Source organism: Lissotriton vulgaris, unplaced genomic scaffold (genome assembly GCF_964263255.1).
Source record: "Lissotriton vulgaris unplaced genomic scaffold, aLisVul1.2 SCAFFOLD_5705, whole genome shotgun sequence".
Taxonomy (NCBI): Eukaryota; Metazoa; Chordata; class Amphibia; order Caudata; family Salamandridae; genus Lissotriton; species Lissotriton vulgaris.
Window position 1 is genome coordinate 18,746 of NW_028244158.1, and position 27,535 is coordinate 46,280.

The window sequence follows — 27,535 nt, forward strand, 5'->3', positions numbered from 1 at the left end:
TGGGCGTATTGATGTATAGATGATAGCATGGATGGATGAAGGATGTATGGATGGGAGGATGAAAGGCTAAATAAAAAGTTGTATGGATGGATGTGTGAAAAGGTAAGTTGATGAATGATGGTTGATGAAAGGGTGTGTGGATGGATGTATATTTGGGAGAATGAAATGTTAGATGGATGTATGGATGGAGAAAATGTTGCATGTATGAATGATGTATGAAAAGGTGGTGGGATGAATGATGGGTGGATGGATGAAAGTGTGGGCGTATGAGCATTATCACGGGAGTAGCATTTCCAATGAACGTTGGATATGTTTTTATGTCACCATTCTTTCACAAGGTATAAGACAGATGAATTTGCTACAGAACATAGAATGAGTGCATGTTGTGTAGCTTCTGTAAAAAAAAAAATAGTGCACAGTAACATTTTTGCATTTTGCTCAATTTGCTATAGAACATAGAATTATTGCATTTATTGTAGTCTTTTTAAAGTAAAATTGGCCATTAACATATCTTATGTACTCTGTAAATAATAATGCAAAGACAAGATAAAAAGCTTTAAAAAATGTATTTAAGTAAATATATTTAGTATTATTGTATGAAAGCAAATTAAACTTTAATTAAAATACTGTATTTTTAGCCTTTTTACAGAAACATAATTTGAATATCTTCTTTTTGTACTTCTATTTACAGTAAATTGTGTCATTTTTTACAACTCATGTATTTTTAGTATGTATCCGTTTTGAAATATGACATTAACATTTTTTGGCAAGTTAGGCATTAGAGCTTCTTGAATGTCGTCAATGTCGGGTGGTATATTGAAGAAGTCCAGTAGAATATTGTTATTTATTTCTACAGATTGTAAATTTTCGGCGTTATCAATATGTACATTTAGTGTACAGTGTTCCTGATTCGCAGTTTCTAGCCCATATATAGTCATATTTATTTCTTCTTCTGGTGGTTGTATTTTCTGTGAAGGAAAAAGAAGTTAGTTAATTTCATTTTTTTGAAGTTCTTTTATTTCTTTTCTTGTGTTGACCTACGGAAAAATTTCTTGTTATATGCAGGCTTAAATAATGTTAATAAGTAGTGAAGATAGTTTAAGAAAGGATAGATGTGAGTAAAGATAGTGAAAAGGTATAATATAGTGTGTATAATAGAGGATTAGAGACTGTTTTGTAATGTTATAGCTACTTTAGTAAAAATACGTATTAATAAATAGTGAGTAGTAGGTACTAGTTTTGTGTTTTAGAATAGTATTGTAAATAGTGATTATAGTTAATAGTGCAGTGTGAGTTGACTGAGTTATATGGCTGAGATACCCGCCACCCCCTCTCAACACAATCCCCAAGAATGGGAAACCGGAAACGGTTCTGAACTTTTGGAAGACGGGAGGGAGTGACCCTCCCGGCCGTATTTATTAAAATATGAAACAAAATAAAACATTAAAATAACAGTTTCATATTAATGTACAATTTCATTTCCACATTGCGATGTTTGGCTAACCTTAACATATTCTCTAATACAAAGGTTCTCCTAGCCGAACTAACATCCTACAAAACGTTTAACTTGAAATTGTACATCCTAACGTTTAAGGGCCAACGGCAAGGTCGTAACCGGTGTCAAGATCCCTAAACCAGACATATCCCCCCCACTTGTGAGGGGCGACCGCACAGAGGTGTACCTCAAGTGCATTTACCAATTTCCCTTGACTTGACGGGGGCCCCAATAAACTCGACGCCATTTAAAGGTCGTCCGAGGACTCGTGTGAGGTATCTAGAAGGTAGCGTAGACCCCCTCCCAAACCCCACACAACTTACCACATCTGCCGTCGCAGATGTCCAGGCCCCGGGAAATTCCCCAGGAGGGGGCTGTAGCCCCTCCTACCCAGGAAGGGGCCTTGACCGCCTTTCCTTTCCTTCCGGCGGCCCATCCTTAGAAGGGACCGCCTCCCCGTTGAGGGGCCAATGGCCACCTCCCTCGAGCGCTCCCATCCGTAATGGGTGACGCCCACCCATAGGGATCTTCCAATTACTGCTCACCGATCATGACCTTACCGCCCGACCAAAATAAATACGACAATTCTAACTAAATTACTAAATGACTAAATTACTAAAAGACAGTAATAATTACAACTTATTAAAAGGCATGATTACTGATCAACACTAGTGCATAATTACTTTATTTGCAAAACAAATTACAATTTGACCATTCTTTATTGCATATTCAAAGTTATCACGATAGTCATCACAACCTGCAAAAATTAGTGTTACCACATCAAACTTTATTCATAACCACTTGCTGTCCTCAGGGGCTGGTGGGTGGGTCAAAATTGGCTCTTCGTTCCGTCTCGAGCTCACGTGCAGCGAGGAGGTGCAGCTTCAGAGCACAGGAACAAGAGGATGCTTTCTTGGTTTGTTGCTCCTTTTATCCGTCTTCAGGGCGGGCGTAAACCCGCCCCTGCCTGCCCCAACGGGCGTGGCCGGCCTCGTCAGTGTCTAGGCCAGCCCACTCCAGGGCGGGAAAAAGCGCGCCCCGGCTACGCCGCTTCGGGCATACCAGCCGAGACTCGCCTCCCGCCCAAGATGGCTTCCCGGGGGGATCGTGGTACTCCGCCATACGTTCGGGGGGACCGAATGGTCGCCCCTTTCCATATGGCTGAGATACCCGCCACCCCCTCTCAACACAATCCCCAAGAATGGGAAACCGGAAACGGTTCTGAACTTTTGGAAGACGGGAGGGAGTGACCCTCCCGGCCGTATTTATTAAAATATGAAACAAAATAAAACATTAAAATAACAGTTTCATATTAATGTACAATTTCATTTCCACATTGCGATGTTTGGCTAACCTTAACATATTCTCTAATACAAAGGTTCTCCTAGCCGAACTAACATCCTACAAAACGTTTAACTTGAAATTGTACATCCTAACGTTTAAGGGCCAACGGCAAGGTCGTAACCGGTGTCAAGATCCCTAAACCAGACATATCCCCCCCACTTGTGAGGGGCGACCGCACAGAGGTGTACCTCAAGTGCATTTACCAATTTCCCTTGACTTGACGGGGGCCCCAATAAACTCGACGCCATTTAAAGGTCGTCCGAGGACTCGTGTGAGGTATCTAGAAGGTAGCGTAGACCCCCTCCCAAACCCCACACAACTTACCACATCTGCCGTCGCAGATGTCCAGGCCCCGGGAAATTCCCCAGGAGGGGGCTGTAGCCCCTCCTACCCAGGAAGGGGCCTTGACCGCCTTTCCTTTCCTTCCGGCGGCCCATCCTTAGAAGGGACCGCCTCCCCGTTGAGGGGCCAATGGCCACCTCCCTCGAGCGCTCCCATCCGTAATGGGTGACGCCCACCCATAGGGATCTTCCAATTACTGCTCACCGATCATGACCTTACCGCCACAGGCCGGATAGTTGACCGGCTATCCGGACCCCCCCACAACACTCCTGCCTAAAGGTCATGTCATAAAGTCTTTAGCCAAGCTATCAGGTCTCCTATGAGTAATTCGTTCCCCATCCGGGATAAATGAACACCATCCCCCAAATACATACTGTCCCCTTTAATACAACCATGCGAAATAGAATGCAGTGTACTTGAACGGAACAATCTACTCACTTTATTATTAATTTTCCTTACTGAATGATTCAAAGCAGGAACCGAAATAGCCCCCCGCCACACTTTCCGTGGGATCATATGGGACCATGCAATTGTGCACCCTGGAACTCTTCTTGCCAACCAACTTACCGTGGAAAGCATCGCCTCAAGAAGAAGTCGTCTACCAGTGGTCACCAAATCATTGCCCCCAAGATGTACTATGACTACAGACGGCGGTGACCTCGTCCGCCCTAACAGACCCTCAAAAAATGATCGAAACTGGTCAATACAGAGCCCGCCCTTTCCGTAGAAGGACACACTGTACCCGTATTCCCCAGCCACGTGAATCATGTCACCTGCTTTGAATACGTCCCCGGCACGCCTCACGTATGAGTGGCCCACGACCCACACCTCCTTTTTCACAGCCGGTGATGTCTGACCGCTGGCCCCCCGGTGTCGGGTCGACTGCACAGTCCGCCCCGCCTCGTAGGCTTGCGCAACTGAAAACCAAACAAAAACAAGAGGCGTGAGTACATCATTACAGCTTCACAACATGTGCAACCGCACATACCTCTTATAACAGTTTGAGGACCAACGCCCCACACGTTTTACTTGTTCAACATTCAGACCCCTGGCTGTAGCCTCCGTAGCAGCCCCTATCCGAAAGGAATGGGTCCCAAACTCGCCGGGGTTCAAGCCCGCGGCTGAAATCGACATCGCAAGCACCCGCTGAAACTGAAACCTCGTCAGTGGGGTAGCGTCAGCGTGTCTCAACAAGGTCCCCCCCCATGATGCCACCCTTTGCGTTAAATATTCCTCTACGCACATCACAGGGCACATGGAAGACCCGGGAATCCTTTGTATGATTATTCCGTCCCCAATCGCACCCTGATCGGTCTTGGACCTGACAAACGAGACAGTCATCGTCTCCCCCTTGACCTGAACGTGCTCTCGGCACAGTCCCCCCATGGTATCCTGCTTGTTCTTTGCCACTAGTTCGCTTACCCCCATAGCCCCATGGAATGCTAGCATAAAAGCGGCTCGGAATAACACTGATTCATACTGGGATGAACACGTTGCAGGAAGTACAGATAACAACAGAGCCAACCTATCCAGACCTATCGGGCGCCTTTCATCTACTCTGCGACCCTCAAGGCGTTGCCACCCACGTAGCGCTTTTTGCACAACAAAAGACGCAGTCGGGTCCTGGATCCCATGAGCCCTTGCCATAAAGGAAATGGCGGCCCGATGCCTCTGGGCCGTAGCCACTGATTTGCCTGCCTGATGTAAAGACAGCAGAAATTTTACTACTAGCTCTTCCTGGCCCCAAAGCTCTCCCCTAGCAGTCCCCAAAAAGGCCCAATAGGATCGGAACGCCCCTTCATATGCCTTCCTTGTCCTGGGTGCTAAACTCTCTCCCACGAGGTTCTGTAGTTCGGGGCACCGAGAGACCAGAGAACTTCGGGAAAGGGTGCCGCCACCGGGTCCGCTGTGGGCAGAAAACCCCAGAAGGCCTGCATACGAAAACGAGAAAGCGAATCAGCCGCTTGATTCATTACCCCCGGTACATGTCTTGCCCTAAATAGCACGTTCAATTGCATACACAATAACACAATTTCTTTGAGCAATCTCAGAATCCATTTGCATCGTGCTGCCTGGCTATTGATACACTCAACCACGGTCATGTTATCAGACCAAAACACCACAGAGTGATCTCTGAATCCCTCAGGCCAAGTTTTCAGGGCCACCAGAATGGGAAAAAGTTCAAGAAAGGCAATGTTACTTGTCAGCCCACACTCATGCCACCATAACGGCCATTTTTGAGCCGACCATTGTGTGCCGAATATGGCACCAAAACCAATGCTCCCAGCCGAATCTGTCCACAGCCCCAGCTCTTCGGAGGACACCGCCGGTTTATTCCAGACAATTCGACCATTGAACTCCGCCAGAAATGCCAACCAAATGCGCATGTCCTGGCGAACCTCTGCCGATAGCCTCGTGCGATGATGACCCTCCTTCAGTCCGACCATGGCTTGAGCGATCGAGCGGGAAAAGGGGCGGGCCATCGGCATTACTCTCAGGGCAAAATTCAGCTGGCCCACCAATTGTTGTAATTGATGCAATCTGACTTTAGACTCACTAATACACGTTTCCAGGGAAGCCCTGAATCTTAACACCTTTTCTCTTGGTAATCGAAAACAACCTTCCTCTGAATCGAGCTCGATCCCCAGGAACTCGAGGCAAGTCGAGGGACCCACAGTCTTACCTGGTGCCAGTGGCACACCAAAATGCTTCATTAAGACACAAAATTCATTCAAAGCCTGTCCACATTCCGGATCCCCGGCTGCCCCCAGAAACAAAAAGTCATCGAGATAATGCATGACATGTTGAAAACCCGTCCTCTTTGTAAAGACCCATTGCAGAAAACAACTGAACTTTTCAAAATAGGCACAAGATATAGAGCATCCCATCGGCATACATCTATCCATGTAATAGTGACCCTGAAACATGAAACCAAGGAGACGCTGATCGTCTGGGTGTACCGGGAGCAACCGGAACGCTGACTCAATATCTGATTTTGCCATCAGCGCACCGGGCCCTAGGCGATTCAACATGGCGACGGCCTCATCGAAAGATGCGTACCGCACCGAACACACTTCCGGGTCTATCGCATCATTCACGGAAAAACCACGTGGGGCTGATAAATTATGTATCAGTCGGAACTCACCCGGGTCCTTCTTAGGGACCACCCCCAAAGGGGAACAAACAAAGTTAGCACATTTTGGCTCATCAAATGGACCGGCGACTCGACCTCGAGTAACCTCCTTCCCAATCTTCTCCTGTACCACGGTCGTATGTTGCAAGACCGACAGTTGGTTTTTACATTTTGCTACACCCTGAAAATCCCCCACTGGGATGCGGAAACCATATGAAAACCCGTTCCGCAACACCCCAGCGGAAACATGATCCGGGTAGTCGCTGAGCCAAGGAATCATTGCCATGGTATCAATCGGAGTAGGTAAAGGCGCCCCTCGGACTATTTCAGACCTGTTTGGCGCCTCCCCTACCGCCGTTATCACCCGTTTTGGCTCTGCACATGGACTCAGGATGGGATGGCTGCCCACACCCACCACATTCATGTCTAAACTTGCATGACCCCTGGGGCCTCGTACATTTACCCCTGTTAAAGTTCCAACAAATCCCCCTTTTACCTGCGTTGCCGTTCGGCTTCGAGTGGTAGTCATTACCCGTACTTGATCGAAAGGGTGTCCCAGCATATTGGCGGGAGGATTCACCCGCGCTACTCCCTACCAATGGTAACTTCAACATACCAGTACTCTCCATTTTTGACCATGAAACAGAGTCGTAACAATCCCAAGTCAAGTTTTTGTCGTGTTCTTTCGCTTTTCTAAAAATATTATCGTAACAGAACCATTGATTGCCCCCATATGATCCATAATATTCCATGATCCGTGACTGATAAATAGGCAATTCGGTCAGCAACTCGGGCCTACGTTCGCCCATGATGAGGTAAAGATTCCCCATGCCCTGCCCCAAGTGCCAATGTTTTCGTCAACCTTAAAGGCGGCCATCTTTGCGCGCCAAACACTCGGATGCATGAGCTCCTTTTGGCTCTTAACATGCTCCATCTCATAATGGTCGGTAAGCAACGAAAAAATGTTTACATACTCGCCCGCCCACATCTTTTCTTTAATTGCCAGAGGGACATGCTGACCCAACTTTTCCCTTCGTGAAGGTGCAGACTCCTCCCTCGCAATCGGCAATGGCCGCTTACCTGAACCAGAGGCTGCATCCGCCGCTGGACCTGCTCCTGTTGCTTTATCCACCGCCTGAGACAGCGGGGTAACTGGCGATGGTGCCTTCGCCGCCTCCCTAGTTTCACGCAGTTGCTTCATCAACACCCGTGCGTCGTCAGCCGTGGCGCCCTCGCTATCTTTCCCCAACCACGCTGCCAATTGTGCTGCTAACTCAGGCGGCATGTCCTCTCCGGACACGGGAGTGACCACCACAGGAATCGGATTCCCCTCCCTCGGCACCGGAGTTGGCTCCTCGAGTGGGGTATCGGGAACCGGGATGTCCCCCCCAGATGCCCCCCTTCTGGGCCTCTTGCCTTTTCCTACAGGAGCTGCTCCCGCCAAAGGTCGTTTCGGTCCCCCTTCCCCGTCTTTAGCCGCCATCTGCTTCTTCAGATCGGTAACTTCTTTCATGAGCATACGGAGCATCTGATCGGTAGTAACTCGCTTTCCGACTTTCTTAGGCATTCTCAGACAGAGTATCTGTAAGACAAAAAAAAAGAAAGATTACCACGCTCAAAATTGGCTCTTCGTTCCGTCTCGAGCTCACGTGCAGCGAGGAGGTGCAGCTTCAGAGCACAGGAACAAGAGGATGCTTTCTTGGCTTGTTGCTCCTTTTATCCGTCTTCAGGGCGGGCGTAAACCCGCCCCTGCCTGCCCCAACGGGCGTGGCCGCCCGCGTCAGTGTCTAGGCCAGCCCACTCCAGGGTGGGAAAAAGCGCGCCCCGGCTACGCCGCTTCGGGCATACCAGCCGAGACTCGCCTCCCGCCCAAGATGGCTTCCCGGGGGGATCGTGGTACTCCGCCATACGTTCGGGGGGACCGAATGGTCGCCCCTTTCCATTAGTAGAGTGTGTATGATTTTTTTAGTGCATTGTTAATTATTGTTGGGAGTATTGAAGTTATTGGCGTAGTAGTATAAAGAGAATTTGAAAACGACAAAAAATTGTGTACTTAAGTGTTAGTATTAAAGTCATATTTGTAAGTGATAGTTGGGCATTATTAGTAAGTTATTTTGAAATAGTGAATGTTATTTTTCTGTAATAGTGTTTTTTTATGGTGTGAGTAATAAAGAGAGGAGTTAAGATTGAGTAGTAGATTTATTAGTGGAGAGTATTAGTGAGTTTTATAGTAGTGATTAGTAGAATACGTAGTATAGCTTAATCGATTTAGATAGAGAGTATTAGAAGAGAGAGTTTGAGTGAATTGTAATTAGTGAATATAGAGTTTGATAGTGTTTTAAAAAGTAAATAGTATAGATTGAGTAGTAGAGCAAGTTATTAATATTTTAATAATTTGTACTTACTTGAAATTGTGTATTTCTTGTTGTCTTTAACATTTTATTGCTGTTAAATTCATGCACTGTCAGGTGCGTCATCTTTATGTAGGATCCAATTTCTATGGGGAAGTCTGTGGCATCTCTCCAAAGAGTTATTTTTACTGAGTCCGTTGTATCTTTCACAGTTATTGATTTAAGTTTTGTATCTTGGCCAGCAATAATAATTGTTTTTGTTTCTTCTTCCTGTAAGACAAAAAATTGGTAATAGAAATTTGTTTATTATGTTACAGTGTTGGTGTGTAAGAGTGTGGGTGTTAAAGAGTGGGTGTGAGCGTGTTGTAGCAGAATGTGTGTGTTAAAGAGTGTGTGTGAAAGTGTGTGAGTGTGTGAAACAGTGTGCTCAAGTGTGTGTACGAAAGTTTTTTTTATGAGAGTCTGTCAAAGAGAGAGAGTCTGTCAAAGAGAGAGAGAGTCTGTCAAAGAGAGAGAGAGTCTGTCAAAGAGAGAGAGAGTCTGTCAAAGAGATAGAGAGTCTGTCAAAGAGAGAGAGAGTCTGTCAAAGAGAGAGAGTCTGTCAAAGAGAGAGAGAGTCTGTCAAAGAGAAAGAGAGTCTGTCAAAGAGAGAGAGAGTCTGTCAAAGAGAGAGAGTCTGTTAAAGAGAGAGAGTCTGTCAAAGAGAGAGAGTCTGTCAAAGAGAGAGAGTCTGTCAAAGAGAGAGAGTCTGTCAAAGAGAGAGAGTCTGTCAAAGAGAGAGTGTGTTAAAGAGAGAGAGTATGTCAAAGAGAGAGAGTCTGTCAAAGAGAGAGTCTGTCAAAGAGAGAGAGTCTGTCAAAGAGAGAGAGTCTGTCAAAGAGAGAGAGTCTGTCAAAGAGAGAGAGTCTGCAAAGAGAGAGAGTCTGTCAAAGAGAGAGTCTGTCAAAGAGAGAGTCTGTCAAAGAGAGAGAGTCTGTCAAAGAGAGAGAGTCTGTCAAAGAGAGAGAGTCTGTCAAAGAGAGAGAGAGTCTGTCAAAGAGAGAGAGAGTCTGTCAAAGAGAGAGAGAGTCTGTCAAAGAGAGAGAGTCTGTCAAAGAGAGAGAGTCTGTCAAAGAGAGAGAGTCTGTCAAAGAGAGAGAGAGTGTCAAAGAGAGAGAGAGTCTGTCAAAGAGAGAGAGTCTGTCAAAGAGAGAGAGTCTGTCAAAGAGAGAGAGTGTGTCAAAGAGAGAGAGTTTGTTAAAGAGAGAGAGTATGTCAAAGAGAGAGAGTCTGTCAAAGAGAGAGAGTCTGTCAAAGAGAGAGAGTCTGTCAAAGAGAGAGAGTCTGTCAAAGAGAGAGAGAGTCTGTCAAAGAGAGAGAGAGTCTGTCAAAGAGAGAGAGTCTGTCAAAGAGAGAGAGTCTGTCAAAGAGAGAGAGTGTGTCAAAGAGAGAGAGAGTGTCAAAGAGAGAGAGAGTCTGTCAAAGAGAGAGAGAGTCTGTCAAAGAGAGAGAGTCTGTCAGAGAGAGAGTCTGTCAAAGAGAGAGAGTCTGTCAAAGAGAGAGTCTGTCAAAGAGAGAGTCTGTCAAAGAGAGAGAGTCTGTCAAAGAGAGAGAGTCTGTCAAAGAGAGAGAGAGTCTGTCAAAGAGAGAGAGTCTGTCAAAGAGAGAGAGTCTGTCAAACAGAGAGAGTCTGTCAAAGAGAGAGAGTCTGTCAAAGAGAGAGAGTCTGTCAAAGAGTCTGTCAAAGAGAGTGAGTCTGTCAAAGAGAGAGAGTCTGTCAAAGAGAGAGAGTCTGACAAAGAGAGAGAGTCTGTCAAAGAGAGAGAGTCTGTCAAAGAGAGAGAGTCTGTCAAAGAGTGAGAGTCTGTCAAAGCGGTAAGTATTGTGTGCAAGAGTTTTTGGTATATAGTGTGTGTGTAAAAGGGTGTGTGTGATAATTTTCTTTCTTTTTATAAGCTTACCTCTGCAATAGTCCCAGAAATGCTCATTAATGAGCGTAGTGAAGCTGCTTTAACTGTTTTTATAGGTGATATTGGTGGAGCAGGGGGTTGTAGGATATATTCTGCCTCCTGTATTATTTCTTGAGGTATAGATAAGGGCATCATGCGTGATAGTTTCGTTTGTTTCGTGATGATAATCACATTGTTTTTGGCTAAGAAATTGCGAATCATAATAGCTTGTCCTTCTTTAGTTTGCTGGTAAAATGGCTCATTGTAGCACGTTGCTTTAATGCAACTACTTTCATCAGCTAGAGCTAGATGATACATGACTTTGTTCTCTTGTTTAGCATTTGTATAGTTTGTTTTTGTCGAACATTTTATTACGTTGGCTCGGATTGTTTTTTGGTACGGTTTGTTGTCTTCATGTTTCATTTTTTTGAGGTCTTGTATGGAAATCATCTGAAACGAGAGAAAATGTTAGTACACATTCTGAACATAAATTTTTCCCCTTTTGCTATTACCTGTAATAAAATAGCATGTTAATGAAGTGGTTGCATTTTAAACTGCCACCCATAATGCTTTGTGATCACTATAATATGATTCTAATGTACCGTAGTGCATGATGTTGTCATTAGTATAGATGTGATCTAGTGTAGAATTGTAGTCTGTTGTGTATTGTTGTATTTTTTGCTGGCATTGAAATTGCTGCAGCATATATTCTAATAGCAAAGTTCTGTTTGGTGACATTTGTGTTAAATCTATATTGAAGTCTCCCATGATGACATATTTCGAATTTGGATACAAGTTAATTATGCTACTTAAAACTTGTACTAATGTCTGCAAAAGTACATGTGGTGGTTTGTACAGTATAATAAATAAGTATTCAGAATCATTAAGATGCTGAGTGAAAAATAAAAAGTCAATTTCGTGTTGTGTTTGATATATTGGCGATAAAAGGATGTTTTTTTTGTAATAAATGGCAATACCATGCTTTGTGTGCTGGTTGTGAAATTTATCAAATAATACTAAGTGATATTGTTCTATTAAGAACGTATTCTTACCTGCTTTTCTAGTTGTGTTTATTTCAGTGAGGCATATAATATCACTGTTCATTATATTTTTGTCTGATTTAATAGCAGTGTAATTTCTTTGCAAGGACCGTATGTTATGGACAATTATATTACACTGTTGTCTATAGCTATCTAATTGTGGTACTGATATTTGTAATTGCATGTGTGTTCTTAAACGTGTCATTTCTTCATGTACTTTTGGATGTACAGCTATTTTGTCTTGCTGAAAGTTTCTAATGTATATGTTGTCTAAAGATTTAGCTCTGCTTAAAGCTACATAATGCAGATGATGTACTTCACTGTTGTTAAAGTGAATGTAAATGGGCTCAATTGTTTCTCCTTGTGTTCTATGTATAGTTCTTGCAGATGATTGTCGCAATGGGAATTGTTTGCGTATAATAGTTATAAATTTCTGTGTATATTGGAAATGCCGTGTAATAGCATGAATGGGTGTCCAATGAGGCAAAATATTACTGTGATATATGTGTTTGTTTTCTTGTCTTGTTAATTTGCCTACTGTTTCTTTATCAAAATTAATCCAAATTACATTAGGGCTGTTATTGATAGTTTCTACAAATTCTACTATACCTGTTGCACCATTTGTTAAACCATCATTGACATTTATATTGTTAGTTAAATCATATCTTAATTGCAATGCAATATGTAATATTGATGGCAGGCTCATTGTTTTAGTAGGATCTGTGGGCAACTGTTGGAGTATTTTTTTTTTTTACTGCTTCACTTAAGTCTGCTGCAACTGTATCTATTGCTGTAGCTGTGTAAACTGGGTAATGGGTTATATGTTCTAATAAAACTGCATTATTTATGCTATTGACTTCATTGTTAGTTCCCATAATGTAAGGGATCGTTTTGCTAATGTTTTCAGGTGGCTCTATTTCTCGTGTTTTTATCTGTATAATATCTTCATTTGTTTGTTTCCCTTCTCTTAATCTGTTTAGTAGTTCAGCAAATGGCAAGTCATTTTGTTGTCTCATTATTTTAGTCAACTCAAATAACTTGAAATGTGTCTGCCATAAATTAGTACTTACTGGCCTATATGAATGTTTTGGGTTGTCAAATATGTATGGGTCAAAAACTGGCTTCAATTGGTAAAAGTCTCCAATTGCTAAAATAGATATTCCGCCAAAAGGGAGATCAGACATTTTTATCTCTTGCAATCTATTATGTATAAAGTTGAATACATTAGCCCCTACCATTGATATTTCATCAATTATTAGCAATTTAAGATGCATTAGCTGACCTTGTAGTGTGCTTCTATTCTCATGAGTTAGCTGTCTATGAGTTAGTGTTTGTGAAATAGGTATTTTAAAAGTACTATGTAGTGTTTTGCCTTGAATGTTATGTGCTGCTTTGCCAGTTGGAGCTGTAAGCAATACATATATGTTATCTGGGTTTTCTCCTGCTTTTGTATTGTAATAACGTACTAATGTTTGGTAAAGTGCTGTTATAAGGAAACTTTTGCCTACTCCTGCACCACCTGTACAAAATGTGTAGCATGGTGTTTCTTTTGTTTTAACCCAATGCAAATGATGATATATAAAGTTAAGTTGTTCTGCTGTTAGATTTTGCATTATACTATCATATTGTTCTTTTGGCATTATGTTATTGCTTAGTGCTTCTTCTCTACTTGTACTTCTAATCCCTAAATCAAATGATAGGTCATACAATGGGTTTTCATTATTTTGCACTTCATGGAATATGGTGTTATCTTCTTCTGTATCTATTGGTGGTAGCAATGTATCTAATATACTAGTTTCATTGCTATTAGTTGTTAGTTGTTTATTATGTTTATTATATTTATTATGGTTAGAATCAACTGCATTTTTAAGTTCTAGATAGCGTTCATAATAAGTTTCCTTGTTATTAATTATATTATGTTCATTTCGCCATGGGTAAAAAAGCATGAGCAATTCTCTATAGTAATTTTCGGAGTCATTTTTGATGTTAAATCTGCAATAGCGAATTACTCTTGCTTTTTTTCTTTTTATGTAGTTTGTTTCGTCTACTAAATTTATCTCAAGTTCTTCGTCATCTGAGCTATGAAAGTTATTTTCAATAAGGAAATTGTCATGGCCTGTTTCTTCTTTTCCTTTATATTTTTTCTTTTCATTATACATAGATGCATAGTCAGCTAATGTACATGTTTCTAATTTTACAGGGCGTTTGCTGTACCTCACTATAATATTATCATATTGTATTTTACAAGACTCATCTGGTAAAGAATTGATAGTTTCGATGTCTTTTAATAAGTATGTACGCTTTTCATTAGGACTTGTATTGATAAATACAAAAGATCTTGAACTTTTCCGTAAAGGAATTTGTAGTATTAGATATGCTGCTTCTTGGGCACTTATTTCTGTACAGTTTAAGAATTTGTTACCTATATGCTTAAATTGTTCAAAATTATAATTTGAAAATTCTTGGCTGTTTATAGTTAGATGTATTAGTTCAATTTGCTGTAAGAGCTCGTTATTTGTTTTGTCTAGCTCTATTGGTTCTAGTATAAAAGTTTCAGGCATTGGATATCTGGGATAATGATATTTGCATGTTCTTTTATGTTTGATACGGCAGTTTTTGGTATGGCCGTGTCTTTGTAGAGGTAGTAAAGACTCTATATCTGGTTCTTGTGTTTTTGCACATGTAACATACTTATTTATGAAAGTAGTGACTTCATTTCTATCAGAAGTTTCATATAGTGGAGCATTTTCTATCCATATTATAGCATGTATATGTGGTGATCCCCGTTGTTGGAATTCCACTCCATAAAAGTAATCAATAATTTTGCCAATCGGATTACTTTCATGCAATAAAATAGAATTAAATAATTTCCTAACTTGGAAGTCAAAATGTCTTGCACATGTAATGGGATTTTGCTGTATTAATTGGCATTTTGTTTCCCATGACATATTTTTAAATTCTTCTTTTGTGCATTCTGGTCTCTTTTCTGTACGTAATAATATGTCAATTAAGTGATACCATTTTGTTTCTGCAGCAGATAAAGTTAAAAAAAATGTTGGTAATCCTAATTGTCTAATCATAGCAAAGAGGTCTTTTTTGCATTGCTCCCAATATGGTGGTGAACTACGGATAGTTTTAAGTATTTTGTATCCTTCATTATACTGTAAAATTGTATCTAATTTATTTTTTATGTCTTTGGCAGTTATAATGTTTCCATTATTAAAGTATTTCCTAAGAGATATAAATATTTTGCTCTGTAATTGTTTAATGTGTAATGTTTTTAATTTAAAGAAAAGATTAGTAACACACTTTGCTACTCTTAGATCATTACTTCTTACTTCTGATTGACAGATTGTGCTGTAATGTATTGGGACATGCCTTTCTTTATTAGTTGGCCTTCGTTTTCCGCAAAATATAGTTGGGAATGCCAAATATTCAGAATCTTTGTCTTCATACAAGCCTCTTGGTGTGTTATATTCTGCAGGTGCTAAACTTAAAATATTATTTGTTTCTGTAGTAATAGTTTCATTATCTAACATAGTATCTAAATTTCCTGCTGGAATGTTGTCTGAGGAATCTGACATATAACTTGTATCTGAAGTCTCATCACAAGAATGTATATCTTGTGTTGTATAATCCCAATCTTTATTAATAGTGATTCCATATTCTTGAAACAAAGTGCTAGTAGTGGCTAAATATAAAGCTGCACGTTTAACTTTGTTTGGTCTAACATTTTCATAATGGGTATAAGATTTATAACTTAATTTTCTTTTTAATTTTATTGGAATTGTCATGTTATCATTAATTTGCCTTGGTAAAACAGTTACTGTTGTCATAACGTCTGCAGGTACATTTACTACTGCACCTGATAGAGATTTTTGGAATCCACGTGGTAATGTTCTAATTTGTAAAAAAGGTATTCTTGGTGATACTAATCTTTCTTCTAAGTTATGCAAGTGTAAGACTGCTGGGATATCAGGAAATGTCATCCCATTATATACTGAACATGGAGGTATTTTGTCTTTAGATATATATGTGTAACATGTTCTGCATATCTCATCTGTTCTGTATTTGCTAATGTTACATTCTATGAATTTAGCTCTCTTACTAATACTGTTTGTTTTTTGAAGACTTTGCTTATGCCATAGTTGATTGCAAATAGTGCAAGTGTACTCAGGTCCATATCGTATTTCTTCCTGAAATATCCTAATTATATCATTTGTTGTTTGACCTGCTATATCTCTATGATTAGGTTCATTCTCTTTGTTTTGTGTCCGTTTTCTTTTTCTATTACTGTTTATTTCTCGAATTTCTATATTGGTTGTTTGAATTAGTGATTCAACATCAGCTGTTAATGTGTTTATTATCTCAGTATTGTTAAGAGCTATGTGTGAAGCTAAATAACTGTCTTCTGTTACATGCAGTCTATTGTCTTGACTATTGCTGTTTTGTGTGTTTATTATTGTATTTTCTACTTGTAAGTTATTTGAAGGAATTTCCCCTAATGCATTTATAGATATATGTGTCGTATGAACATATATGCTTTTTCTAGACTTTACATTTCCTTGTTTATGATTCCGTTGTGTTTGCTGTAATCCTTTTTTGCTAATTGTTGTTATGTTCACTGTAGTTAAATCTAAAGTAATACTCTCAGAATTAGTAATTTGTTCTCTATTGCCTAACTTTAGGATGTATTCTATAATAAGATTAATAGAGTCAATTTGGATAGCAATACATGTTCCATTAGGATGTTGTATTGCATTTTCATTTTGGCTATGTGAATCAAATAGAGAGTATGTATGTATAGTTTTGAAGACTGAAATTATATATCTACCTATAGAGATCAATACACCAGTTTGTGAATTAATTGTAGAAGTTAATGCAGATATAAATTTACTATGTAAAGTTTGTGCTGATTTTGTTAGTTCTTCGCTAAAGCATTTTTTGAGCTTTGTAGAATAGATTATGTCATTGCTAACTATGTAATTTGGTAACTTTAGAGGTTGCATACAATCTTGTTCATCAACAGAGTGCATTTCAGTGTACAAAGCATCTCCAAGATTCATAATACAGTGCAAGTCTACACTATCCCAAATATATGCTGGTTTACAGTAGTTCTTTAAAATAGCAAATATACTATTTTGAAGAGAATGTGTATAGTGAATACTTTTATCACTATGTGTATTTTTTTCTTGTGGATGTGTGTTATGTAAAAAGGGAATTTCTTGTGGTGTTTGTGTTAAAATATTTGAATCTATATTGGTATTATTTGTGCTACTTTCCTTGTTGTACAATGTGCTATTGTGTATATTATCATGAAGTAAACTGTCATTACTTCCAGTATTAAGTTTATATGTATTATAGTATTCACTTGAATATGTGTTTGTATGTAAATTACTTGTGTATATTGTTTGTTGTACATTTATGTGTGTGCTATTAATTACATTAGTAGAATATGTGTTGGTATTTAAATTACTTGCTGGTATTGTCTGTTGTACATTTATGTGTGTGCTATTAATATGTTGTCTTTCTGTGTTGCCCTTTAGTGTTTTCTTAAGTATACTTGCATATGTGTCAGTAGGAGTAGTCTCTTGTGGTGTATTAGTATATTGTGTTGTGCTGATCTGCTTGCTGTTGTTTTTAGATAGATTATTAGGCCCTGTTGTAGTGAGAATTGCACAGGAATATGTACTAGTACTAGGAGTATTATCTAAAGATGCTAATGGCTGTTCCTTATTCAAAAAAGTTTTTTTTTTAGATTGACATCTCTGAATGATTTTTTTGGCATTTTCTATACGCATTTCAAATGCTTGTGTGAAAAAATTTTCACTAGCTTTAGTAGAATACACATAAATATTTTTCGGTGCTACTGCATTCTTATTTTTTTCATGAAGCACCATTGCTTTTTGAAGTGATTCTTTTTTAATCGTACTTATTTGTATTGGAGTTAATTCATACGGTACACAATTCATGTTTGGTTTCTTTAGATAGTGTGCCAGATTTGTGATGTACTCTAGAAGTTTTTCAAATCTGAACTGTATAGTAATACATGTTCCATTTGGGTGAGGCATTCCAGTGTTATCACGACTATGTGAGTCAAATACAAAGTACGAATCATTTTTCTTAAAAATGGAAATAACATAAATTTCCATGCAAAGTATAACACGGGAGTTGTAATCAAGTGCAGGTTTTAATATTTGGTTGAGATGTGGAAACGAAGGGTCACATTGTTGTAATATGTCTCCATAATAAGGTTCTTTAAGTTTAAGAGAATAGATAGTAGTATTGTGTTCAATAAAATTTGGTAACTCATCTGGATGCCTAAGTTGTTCGCTATTAAGTAAATGCATATCTATATATAAAGCATCACCTAATTTCATAATGTAATGCAAGTCTTCTTTAGTCCATGTATGTGCATCTTTGTAATAGTTGTGTATAATTGCAAAAGTACTATTTGGCAAGCATTGATAACCTCTAGAATTGCATGTAAATTTGTCATGACCTTGATGATAATCTGCTGCTAGTATTTGCATCTTAGCTAAGCTAATTTTTTAAATAATTTGATATCGCTACAGTATTGCTAGTTTTTTTTGTTATACCTGAGTCTTTTTTAGTTCTCTCTCTCTTATATAATATATATATATTTTTTGACGGCCGAAACACGTCATGCCGATGGCGAGGGAAAAATAAAGCCACAATTTTGAAATCCACTCTTGGTGTTTTGTGAGATCTGTTCCGTGGTGGTGCGGGAAGACGCATTACAGGACTTTTGTTTCGATATATATATATATATATATATATATATATATATATATAGCTAATTTATATTTGTTTTGTAGTTAACTATAATCCAAGGCAATTAATTTAACACTATTTTTTTGCTTTGTATTTTAGGTAGCAACTTTAGATGTATCTTTTTTTACAATTTTAGTGATGTACTAGCTATAATTTATACTATTAGCGTATATATATATATATATATATATATATATATATTTGTATATATTTATATGTATATATATATAGTTATTTTACTGTTTTTAAATATATTTCAAGTTACAGGTTGATAACTTATTTAAAAAAGATACTTCTAATTGTATATATTTCCAAACAATTAGCAATTGTCTTTATAAAAGAAATAATTTTCAATGGTAAGTATATAAATCTATATATAATTTTTGTTTAATAAATCATTATATATATGATTAGGTCTAGTTTTTTTTTATCTAAATCCACTCTATTGTTGTTTTTGACTTGTTTTATAGTTGGAGCTGGTAGCAAAACAAAGCAATTAGTTTTACTTTTTTCTTAACTATTTTTTTTTTCTTAAGATTAATGTTACCTATGTAAATCTTCTATATGATATTTCCTAATTATAAGTATATACAATATATATATATATATATATATATATATATATATATATATATGTGTGTGTGTTGATATATGTGTCTTATTTTTTTCCTTGCTATTTCTATACTTACAAGTGAATACAGAAGCAAAATAGATACTTTTACCGTGATGATGTTTTCACTGATGATGTTGTGTCAAACAATTATGAACGTCTGATCTTATTCAATCAATTGGCAATCTAAGGAAGAATGAAAACAAGCATTAATCTTGAGTTTACATATTAATATAATAAAAGTGGCTCGATACTCCTAATCATTGTTAGTATATAAAAAAATGTTAGCAAATTTTTTTTTAATTTTAATTAATTACTAGTATTAAATAGTGTATACAGTAAGTTATATTTAATACTATATAGTGTATTGTATTGTATGTTGATATAGGAGTGCATGTGTAAAGAGTGCATGTGTAATGAGTGGCAAACGTATATGTATAAAGGCATATGTATAGAAATTGTGTGTACAAAGTGTATATGTAGTACATACTTTAAGACTATGTGTAGAAGTTGTATGTGTAGTATGTGTGTGGACTGAGTGATGAAGCATATTAGTAGTCGTAAATCGAGTATTAGAAGTGTATGTAGTATAGAGTAACTAGTAAAGTATAGTAGTAAGGAGGATAAAGTGAGCAAGATAGAGAGAGATGGAGGGCAGGAAGAAGAGATGGAAATAAAGAGGGGTGGATAGGCAAGATTGAGAGTAGTGGAAAGATGAAGAGAAAGATAAAGTAGGAAAGATAATGAAAAGAGAGAAGTATGATAAGGAAGAGAGAGGATATAGAGGTGTAGAAAGGAAGGTAGAAAAAAAAGATAGAAATGTAAATTACACAATGTGAATTTTATTAGAAGTTGTAAAGAGTGTATTAGAAGCATTGTTTGTAATTTTAAGCAAGTACAAAAGAATAGGAGAGGCAGGGAGATTAAGGAACACTTAGTCCCCTGTTAAATCTAAATAAACAAGAGAAGAGACGTTAAATAAGTCTCAAATTGCCACAGAGACTGAATGATGCAACTGGGGAATTGCACACTCACTTTAGGTGGAAAAGAAAGCCCTCACACACCGACCTAGTCAGTGTCATGCTTCATCATTGGGCCCCACCAAAGAGGCCGAATGCCTCTTTGGTGTGCTACGACGCCAGAAGACTGCGGAGCTGGTTGTGTGAAAAAGGCATGTTGTGAGTTTTATAATTAAAAGTGCCTAATGTGTAAGTACAATTCTATAATTCTTGATGCTTAGTACACAAGTGAAAGAGTTCAGTAGCGGTGGGTGAGATTTTCAAGTGGTGGGGCGGAAAGTGATTAGCATAGTGCATCGTAGCGAGCGCGCGAAGCGCGCGAGCTGGAACCCCAAAAGGGGGGCTTGGGGGGATAAACCCCCCCCAAGAAAAATTTGAAAAAAAGAAGAAAAATCGTGAATTTTCAAGCAAATTTGAGAAAGCAGGAAGGTTAATAAAGCAATTGTGAAAGTGCAGTTATTACATTAATAGATGGCATAACATAGGTAGCTGCTTATTCAGTATAACCACAGAGCTTCATTCATTCCGTCCTATTATGCTCAGGTGCCGAATTCAGACTATAAGACTTTCTTGGAAATATCAGCTCTAAGAGTAGAAGTTGTTGCACAGCAGTGTAATGGTTGCCAGGCTCATTCCGCAGGAGCGTCAGGAACTTGAAGAAAATTCCACAGTCTTCCCCTACGGCCTTCCGAATCTATCAGACTCTAGAGTAACGAATGCAGGGAAACAAAACAAGGAAAGGCGGGGGAAGAAAAACAGGAAAGACTAACAATATACTACTGAATATAAAAGAGGCAGCGCTGTTACCGTGATTCTGGTTGAGCTGAGCTTTATACACACACTTCACATAGGTCCACGCAAGTACCCCAAACATAACCTCTTCGTGAATTCTTGAAGAATAGGCAGGCTGTAAAGGAAGGAAGATGTTACACTCTATTCTTATCTACACCCCAGAAGTCTAAGAGATAACTTGCCCTTTGGGCAGTTCCTTAGGGTAAGGAGAAATTGTAAACTAAGGCATGACTATTTAAGGAATCAGATATCTTGATAAATACATTGCTTGAGGGGCTACCCCCAAAGGGTCTGCTACAGCGCACACGAAAGTATGCGTAATACTACCAATGGGAACACTTACACACGACACATAGAGGAAAAAAAAGAGAAGAACAGGTACATTTCTGCACACGCAGCACCAAGATCAAACAAGTATTTGCAATGCAATAGGTCTCGCATTTGCGAGAGTTTGAGCTATTGGCATTGTAAATGATAATGCCTTTCATTTATGTTTTAAAAACCAACACATAACTAAAAAGCATTGTCATGTACAATATCAAAAACTCAAACTCTCACAATTGCGAGACCTATTGCATTTGCACCCACACACAGAGCCACCCACACACCGAGCCACCCACACACAGTGCCACCCACACACAGTGCCACCCACACACAGCGCCACCCACACACAGCGCCACCCACACACAGAGCCACCCACACACATCTACCTACAAAAAAAGCTAGCCACACAGACAGAGCCCCATACCAACTAGCATTGTTCTCACAATAAATGCAGGGCCTACTGTCTTTACCGTGATTTTGCATAATAAACATATCAACCCTTTAACCTTGAACATTAGCTTGACACCATAGCTGTTGTAGTGCAAATAATCTTCCCGCAAGGCAAAAAGTTGAATAAATGCACACTGTCAGTGGAAGCACAAAACTCTTGCCTGAGCAGAATTGCAGGCATGTATAAAGTCAGGTGGTAACCAAAACCAGTGATGTTTACTGCCAAGCTCGCCAATCATGAGAACCCCACCCGAGCCGCTGTTGTAGAAAAACAATGCATATTGGAGTAGAGTTCATAGGACAATCCCAGAAGACAGACAGCGCCAGAATCTCTTTTGGAACTCCTAGAAACCAGTAAACCAGGGCCAACCCATGTCACGATTATCCATCACCTACAGAACTTCCACAAAAGACAAATTTGAAAGCACTTGTCAAACAACCTTCGCTGCCTTTGGTTGGTAATGCGGTGTGATCAAGCAAGTCAGCACTCTCGTCTTTAGAACGAGTCTAATGGCCACAAGAAAACGCTGGAGTCCACAGCGCATGTGTGAGATTCGAGCGCCAAGTGGCACATCTACATTTGTGTTTGGTCAAATTCTTCTCTCCTAAAATCTCCACAAAGAAAACGGAGAAACGAATGTTATTCATGCAAAATGCACAAGGCCAATATCTTGCCTGAAAACTGAAAGCAAGGACATACCTTTCATACAAAATAAAGAGATACCAGCAGCTACACAAGGGGCCCTCAGTGCGGAAGCTCAACTGCACAGGTTGCATCAGGGGGAACTCTCTTCCTACATAGGGGCACAGACAGGTGCTGCGCGCACATACACCACAAAGCACCGTCGTCCGAACCTGCGCCCCCTGCGATGATAACACACAGCTCTGCAATTTCTAGCAAATAGACGTAATAAATCAATATCACACTGTTTAATTTCCGACAACCCTTCAAATTCCACTTGATTAACACCACCAAAACCCGGGGTGTAGCATGGGCTCTTAGGGTACATTCAATGTGTTTCGATCTTCACAGTGCAAGTGCAAAAAAAATACAGATTTCTAATTTTGCAAACATAACAGCTTGGAGAACAGATACGTTTGAATTGGTTAATTAATAGAGCTCAGCTAGTTCGTCGGTCGTGACTATGACTAATCACCTCAATTGTGTGGCCATGAATGAATGAAGGAAAAACACAGGTAGACAGTATGAACGTGGGAAAAACACAGTCACTCTACAGTTTTACCGCGTCCAGCTGAACTTCCCTGTGGAGAAGATACCAGAAAGCTCGCTGGAATATTAAAAGCAGGGTCCCCCCAGGAACGGTGGCATCTGGCACTGAAATGAAAGCTTCACTTTCAAGCACGCTAAAGAAAAAAAACGCACCGAGCCAAAGAAACACGTTCAACGCCCCTACTTCCTCAAAGTGTTCATCAAAGATGTAAACAGCACAGACAACTACTAACACGTTGTTATAATCAACTGACTGGCAGGAGACTGTTACCGTTTCCTGTGTAACAAGCCACAGTTAGTGCAGACCGCAGAGCGACAACGACAAGCCCACGTTATGCGCTTCCTGTGCCATGATTTTATGCTGCTTGGTAGTCTCGTCTTACACAGGCACTATCTTACTATCGCGGCGACTACACTAGTGCTACACACACACTGACAAACAATCACCGCCCTCCCCACGTGATGAGTGATTCAGTGAATGATGACAGTGAGACTGACTGAGTAACTTTACTTACATGACGGTCCAACAACGACGAACAGTGGTGACGGTCTGCTGCCTCGCCTGCACCGGAGAAACGTCCCGGCGCGCACGTCATTGCATGGCCAATCACTGAATGGCTTCATATGCTGAAGTCACAGTGATTGGCCATGACTGGTAAGAGTGCTGAGCCTGCCCAGTCCAGCCAATCCTGGCGCTACATAAGCCCCAGGATTGGCTAGGGGGTCACACACACTACTCGCCCTGGCACCTTCTCAACGACGGGGCCCAGCCTGCGACACACCCCCCTGGCCCCTTCGGTCCGGTCTCTCAACTTGGCTGCTAACGCGCATGCGTGGGCAAGTTTCCGCCCGGCATTATGATGCGCAGCAGAGTCACTGACACTGATGGTAATTGTAACCCAGCCCCAGCCCCACCCCCTGCGCACTCCCTATTCCTTCTGGTCTGTCCCGGAACTAAAGCGCTGCGCTGAGCTTCATTTTTATTTAGGTGCCTCTCTCTGCAGCCACAGCCGGTGCGTCCAACAGGCTTAGTGGGGCTACGCCCCTACGCCCCTATGGACGCACCGCTGCTGAAAGAGTTATGTGTCTGAATTTAATGCCCAAGGTAATGGATTTGTTAATTTAAAATACTAATTAGTCAGTCAACATGTTTCATCCTTTGCAGTTGTTTAAATTTACTTAGGCATTTATAATGACAGAATTATACCCCGGCGGTATGGACTCTCTAATCGTCCACCCTGACCTGGGGGCGTGAAAGTGAAAATATCAAAAAAATGATTTAGTGCATAAAAAAAGGGGGAAGAGCAATTGCTCATTCCAAAAATACTCCTAATTGCGGAGTGTTTGTGCACCTGTAAAAGAAATAACAGACAAACATATAAAACTTTCACACAATTAGTTGTAAATATAGGTCATTGCGTTTGTCCAGGGTGCTCCATAGTTGTGGCATAGTGTTCCTAAATAAACACTATAGTTAACACCATCTATATATCTATATAGCCTTATAGGGATGCTAACACTAACTTTGGGAAGTGAAGTGGAAAAATGTGTGTAAAGCACACAAAGTAGGTAGCTAGAAAGTGTTGATGAAGAGAGAAGACACATAAGAGAGATCAAGAGAGATGGAAAGCAAGAAGAAAAGTAAGTGCAGAATGGAGTGAGAAGATAGCAAGTAAAAAGTGCAGGATAGAAAGTGAAGACAAGATGGAGACGTAGATAGAGAGTGAAGGCAGGAAGGAGAGAGGACACGAGAGAGAGAAAAAGGGAGGGTAGGATGTAGGGCATGAGCAAGAAGGAGGAATGGATGGAAGAAGGTGCAGGAGCAAGAGGCCCGTCTCAGTGGTGTAAGGACTTTCAGGTAAGCAATTTTGTCTTTTGTTAAGCTAATAATACTGTCACTTTGAATGCTCCGAATTTGACTAAATTTATTTTTCTTTTGTTGCAGGTATTTGACAGCAGGGTTGGCCAAGTATTTCCGGTTGCCATTTTGTCTTGAGATCTTTGGCTCGCTGTCTCAGTGTCCATGGTGCAAGGACCCCCATAGAGAGAGATGTAGATGGAGGGCAGTAAAGAAGAGAGCAGTTGGAAGAGTGGGCAAGAGGAAGAGTGATGGCAAAGGGGAAAAAAGCGGAGAGGGAGATAAAGAGAATAATGATAGATAAGGAAGGAGAGAAAGAGTGGATGCAGAGAGTGAGCAAGAGGAAAAAACAGATAAAAGATAGAAAAGAGAGAAAGTTAAAGGGATAAAAGAGGGAGAAAGTGCAAGAGAGAAGAATAGTAGATAGGGAGGAAGAGAGAGGGAAGACAAAAAGAAAAGTAAGGGTACAATGGAGCGAGAAGATAGAAAACAAAGAGTGCAAGATAGTAACTATTTCCGGTCGGCATTTTGTCTTGGGATCCATGGCTCGTTGTCTCCGTGGCACAAGGGATTTCAGGTACGCGTTTCAAATTGTAATGTAATTTGTATTTCTCTTACAGGTGTTCGGCTATTTTGTTTATATTCTTCTAATATGTTTCTTTTTTGGGCTGTTCTCTCTAGTGTTTCCGTGTCGGGTCTCCTCCTTGGCGTAACTACTTTCAGGTAAGCGATGTTGTGTTTTGTAACAAATAAATGACTGTCTCTTTTGAATGACCAGAATTTTTTTTAAGTTTGAAAAGGAATTTTTGACTTCATTCTACCCTTACTTTTCTTTTTGTCTTCCCTTTCTCTTCCTCCCTATGTACTATTCTTCTCTCTTGCACTTGCTCCCTCTTTTATCCTTTTAACTTTCTCTCTTTTATCTGTTTTTTCTCTTGCTCACTCTCTGCATACTCTCTCTCTCTTGCCTTATCTATCCTTATTCTTTATCTCCCTCTCCTTTCTGCTTTTTTTTCCCTTTGCCATCACTCTTCCTCTTGCCCCCTCTTCCAACTGCTCTCTTCTTATTGCCCTCCATCTACATCTCTCTCTATGGGGGTCCTTGCACCATGGAGACAGACAGTGACCAAAGAGTGCAAGATAGAAAGAGAAGAAAAGATGAGGACAGAGAAGGAGAGTGAAGGCAGGAAGGAGATAAGACGCAGGAGTAAGAAGAAAGAGGAGGAAGGCAGAAGGTAAAGGAAGAGTAAGAAGTAGGGCATGAGCAAGAAGGAGGGAGGGAGAGCGAGCAGATGGAAGAGGGTGCAGGAGAGAGGGACGGTAGAGAGAAAAGAAAGCATAAAGGAGATAGAGAGAAGAATGATAGATAGGGAGGAAGAGGAACACGGAGAGTATTAGAAAGAGGAAAAGATAAAAGAAAAAGGAGAGTGCAGGACAGAGAAGCATGATAGATACAAAAGGAGCAAGAAGAAAGGAGAGAGCAGATGGAATAGGGGGCAGGAAGAAGAAGGAAGAGAGCAGAAAGGAGAGATATATAGAGAAGAAAGAATAAAGAAGTAATTAAAAAAAAGGAAGAGAGAGTGCAAAAGAAAGAACGGAGGACGCAGAGAGGAGGTGAAAAGAAGATAGAGAAAGATAAGGAAGAAAGAGGAAGAGAGTGCAGGAGATAGAAGTATGATAGATAAGGAAGTAGAGAGGATGCAAGATAAATGGAGATCATGAGAGAGAACGTAGAAAGGGGGAAAAGACTGCAGAATGGAGGCAGAGGGCAAAAAATAGAAGGAGTGCAAGATGGAAAGGCAGAACAAGATAGGGAAGGAGATAGAGAGTGAAACTCACAGAGTGCAAAAGGAAGAGCAAGAAAGAGAGAGAAAGCAGGAGTTAAAGGGAGGGTGTGCATGAGCAAGAAAGAATTAAGAAGGGAGCAGTTTGAAGAGGGGGCAAGAGGGAGAGTGATGGCAAAGGGAAAATAGCAGCAGGGAGATAAAAAAAGAATCATGATAGAGAGGGAGGAAGAAGGAAGGAGAGAGAGCAGATGGAATAGGGGGCAGGAGGGAGAAGAAAGAGAGCAAAAAGGAGAGAGGAGAGAAGAGAGTGCAGAATGGAGTCAGAGGGCAAGAAAGAGAAGGAGTGCAAGATGGAAATGGAGAACAAGATAGGGAAGGAGATAGAAAGTGAAAGTAAGAGAGAGGGCAAAAGGGAGAGAAAGGGAGAGAGAGAGAAATGGCAGGAGGTAAAGGGAGGGTGGGAGGGAGGGCATGAGCAAGAAATAAGTAAGAAGGGAGCAGTTGGAAGAGGGGGCAAGAGGGAGATTGATGGCAAAGAGAAAAGAGCAGAAAGGAGGGAGATAAAAAGAGAAGCATGATCGAGTGGGAGCAAGAAGGAAAGAGAGAGCAGATGGAATAGGGGGCAGGAGGGAGAAGGAGGAGAGAGCAGAAAGGAGAGAGATATATAGGAGAGCGATAAAGAGAACGGGAGGAAACAGATTGTGATGGAAGAAAGAAGGTGAGAGAGGGTAGATGAAGAAAAGCACAAGAGTGTGAATGTAAGATGGAGTGGGCAAAATAAAGAGAAATAAAGAAGGAATACAAGATAGCGACATAAGGAGGAGAGAAAGAAAGGAGAGAGATGGAAAGGGTATGCAAGAAGAAGAGAGGGGCAAAAGGTAAGAGAGCAAGAGGGAGAGAGATAAAGATAGAAGGAATAGGAAAAGAGAGGGCAGGAGAGATAAATAAGCATGATAGAAAAGGAGGGAGAGAGCAAGCAGAAGGGAGAAAGGACGCAGGAAATAGAGAGATAAAGAATGAATTCAAGAGAGATAGC

At 40.3% G+C, this 27,535-nt stretch overlaps 1 protein-coding gene across 1 annotated transcript; it reads right to left on the reverse strand.

The window, feature by feature from the left end:
- Positions 1-552: 552 nt before the first annotated feature.
- Positions 553-11,043, reverse strand: LOC147668133 (uncharacterized). The gene is made up of 3 exons (XM_086948759.1): positions 10,606-11,043; positions 8,720-8,935; positions 553-968 (listed from the first exon to the last, which is right to left on the reverse strand). Exons 1-3 carry the CDS (start codon positions 11,041-11,043, stop codon positions 708-710), a joined length of 915 nt encoding a protein of 304 aa, XP_086804885.1. The 3' UTR covers positions 553-707.
- Positions 11,044-27,535: the final 16,492 nt, after the last annotated feature.

Bases quoted from the DNA above. Each gene is read 5' to 3' on its own strand.
- LOC147668133 (XM_086948759.1), bottom strand. From the start codon at position 11,043: ATGATTTCCATACAAGACCTCAAAAAAATGAAACATGAAGACAACAAA. The intron at 8,936-10,605 runs GTAAGCTTATAA...TTTGTCTTACAG, and splicing joins TTTCTGGGACTATTGCAGAG to GAAGAAGAAACAAAAACAAT. The intron at 969-8,719 runs GTAAGTACAAAT...TTTCCTTCACAG, and splicing joins CAAGAAATACACAATTTCAA to AAAATACAACCACCAGAAGA.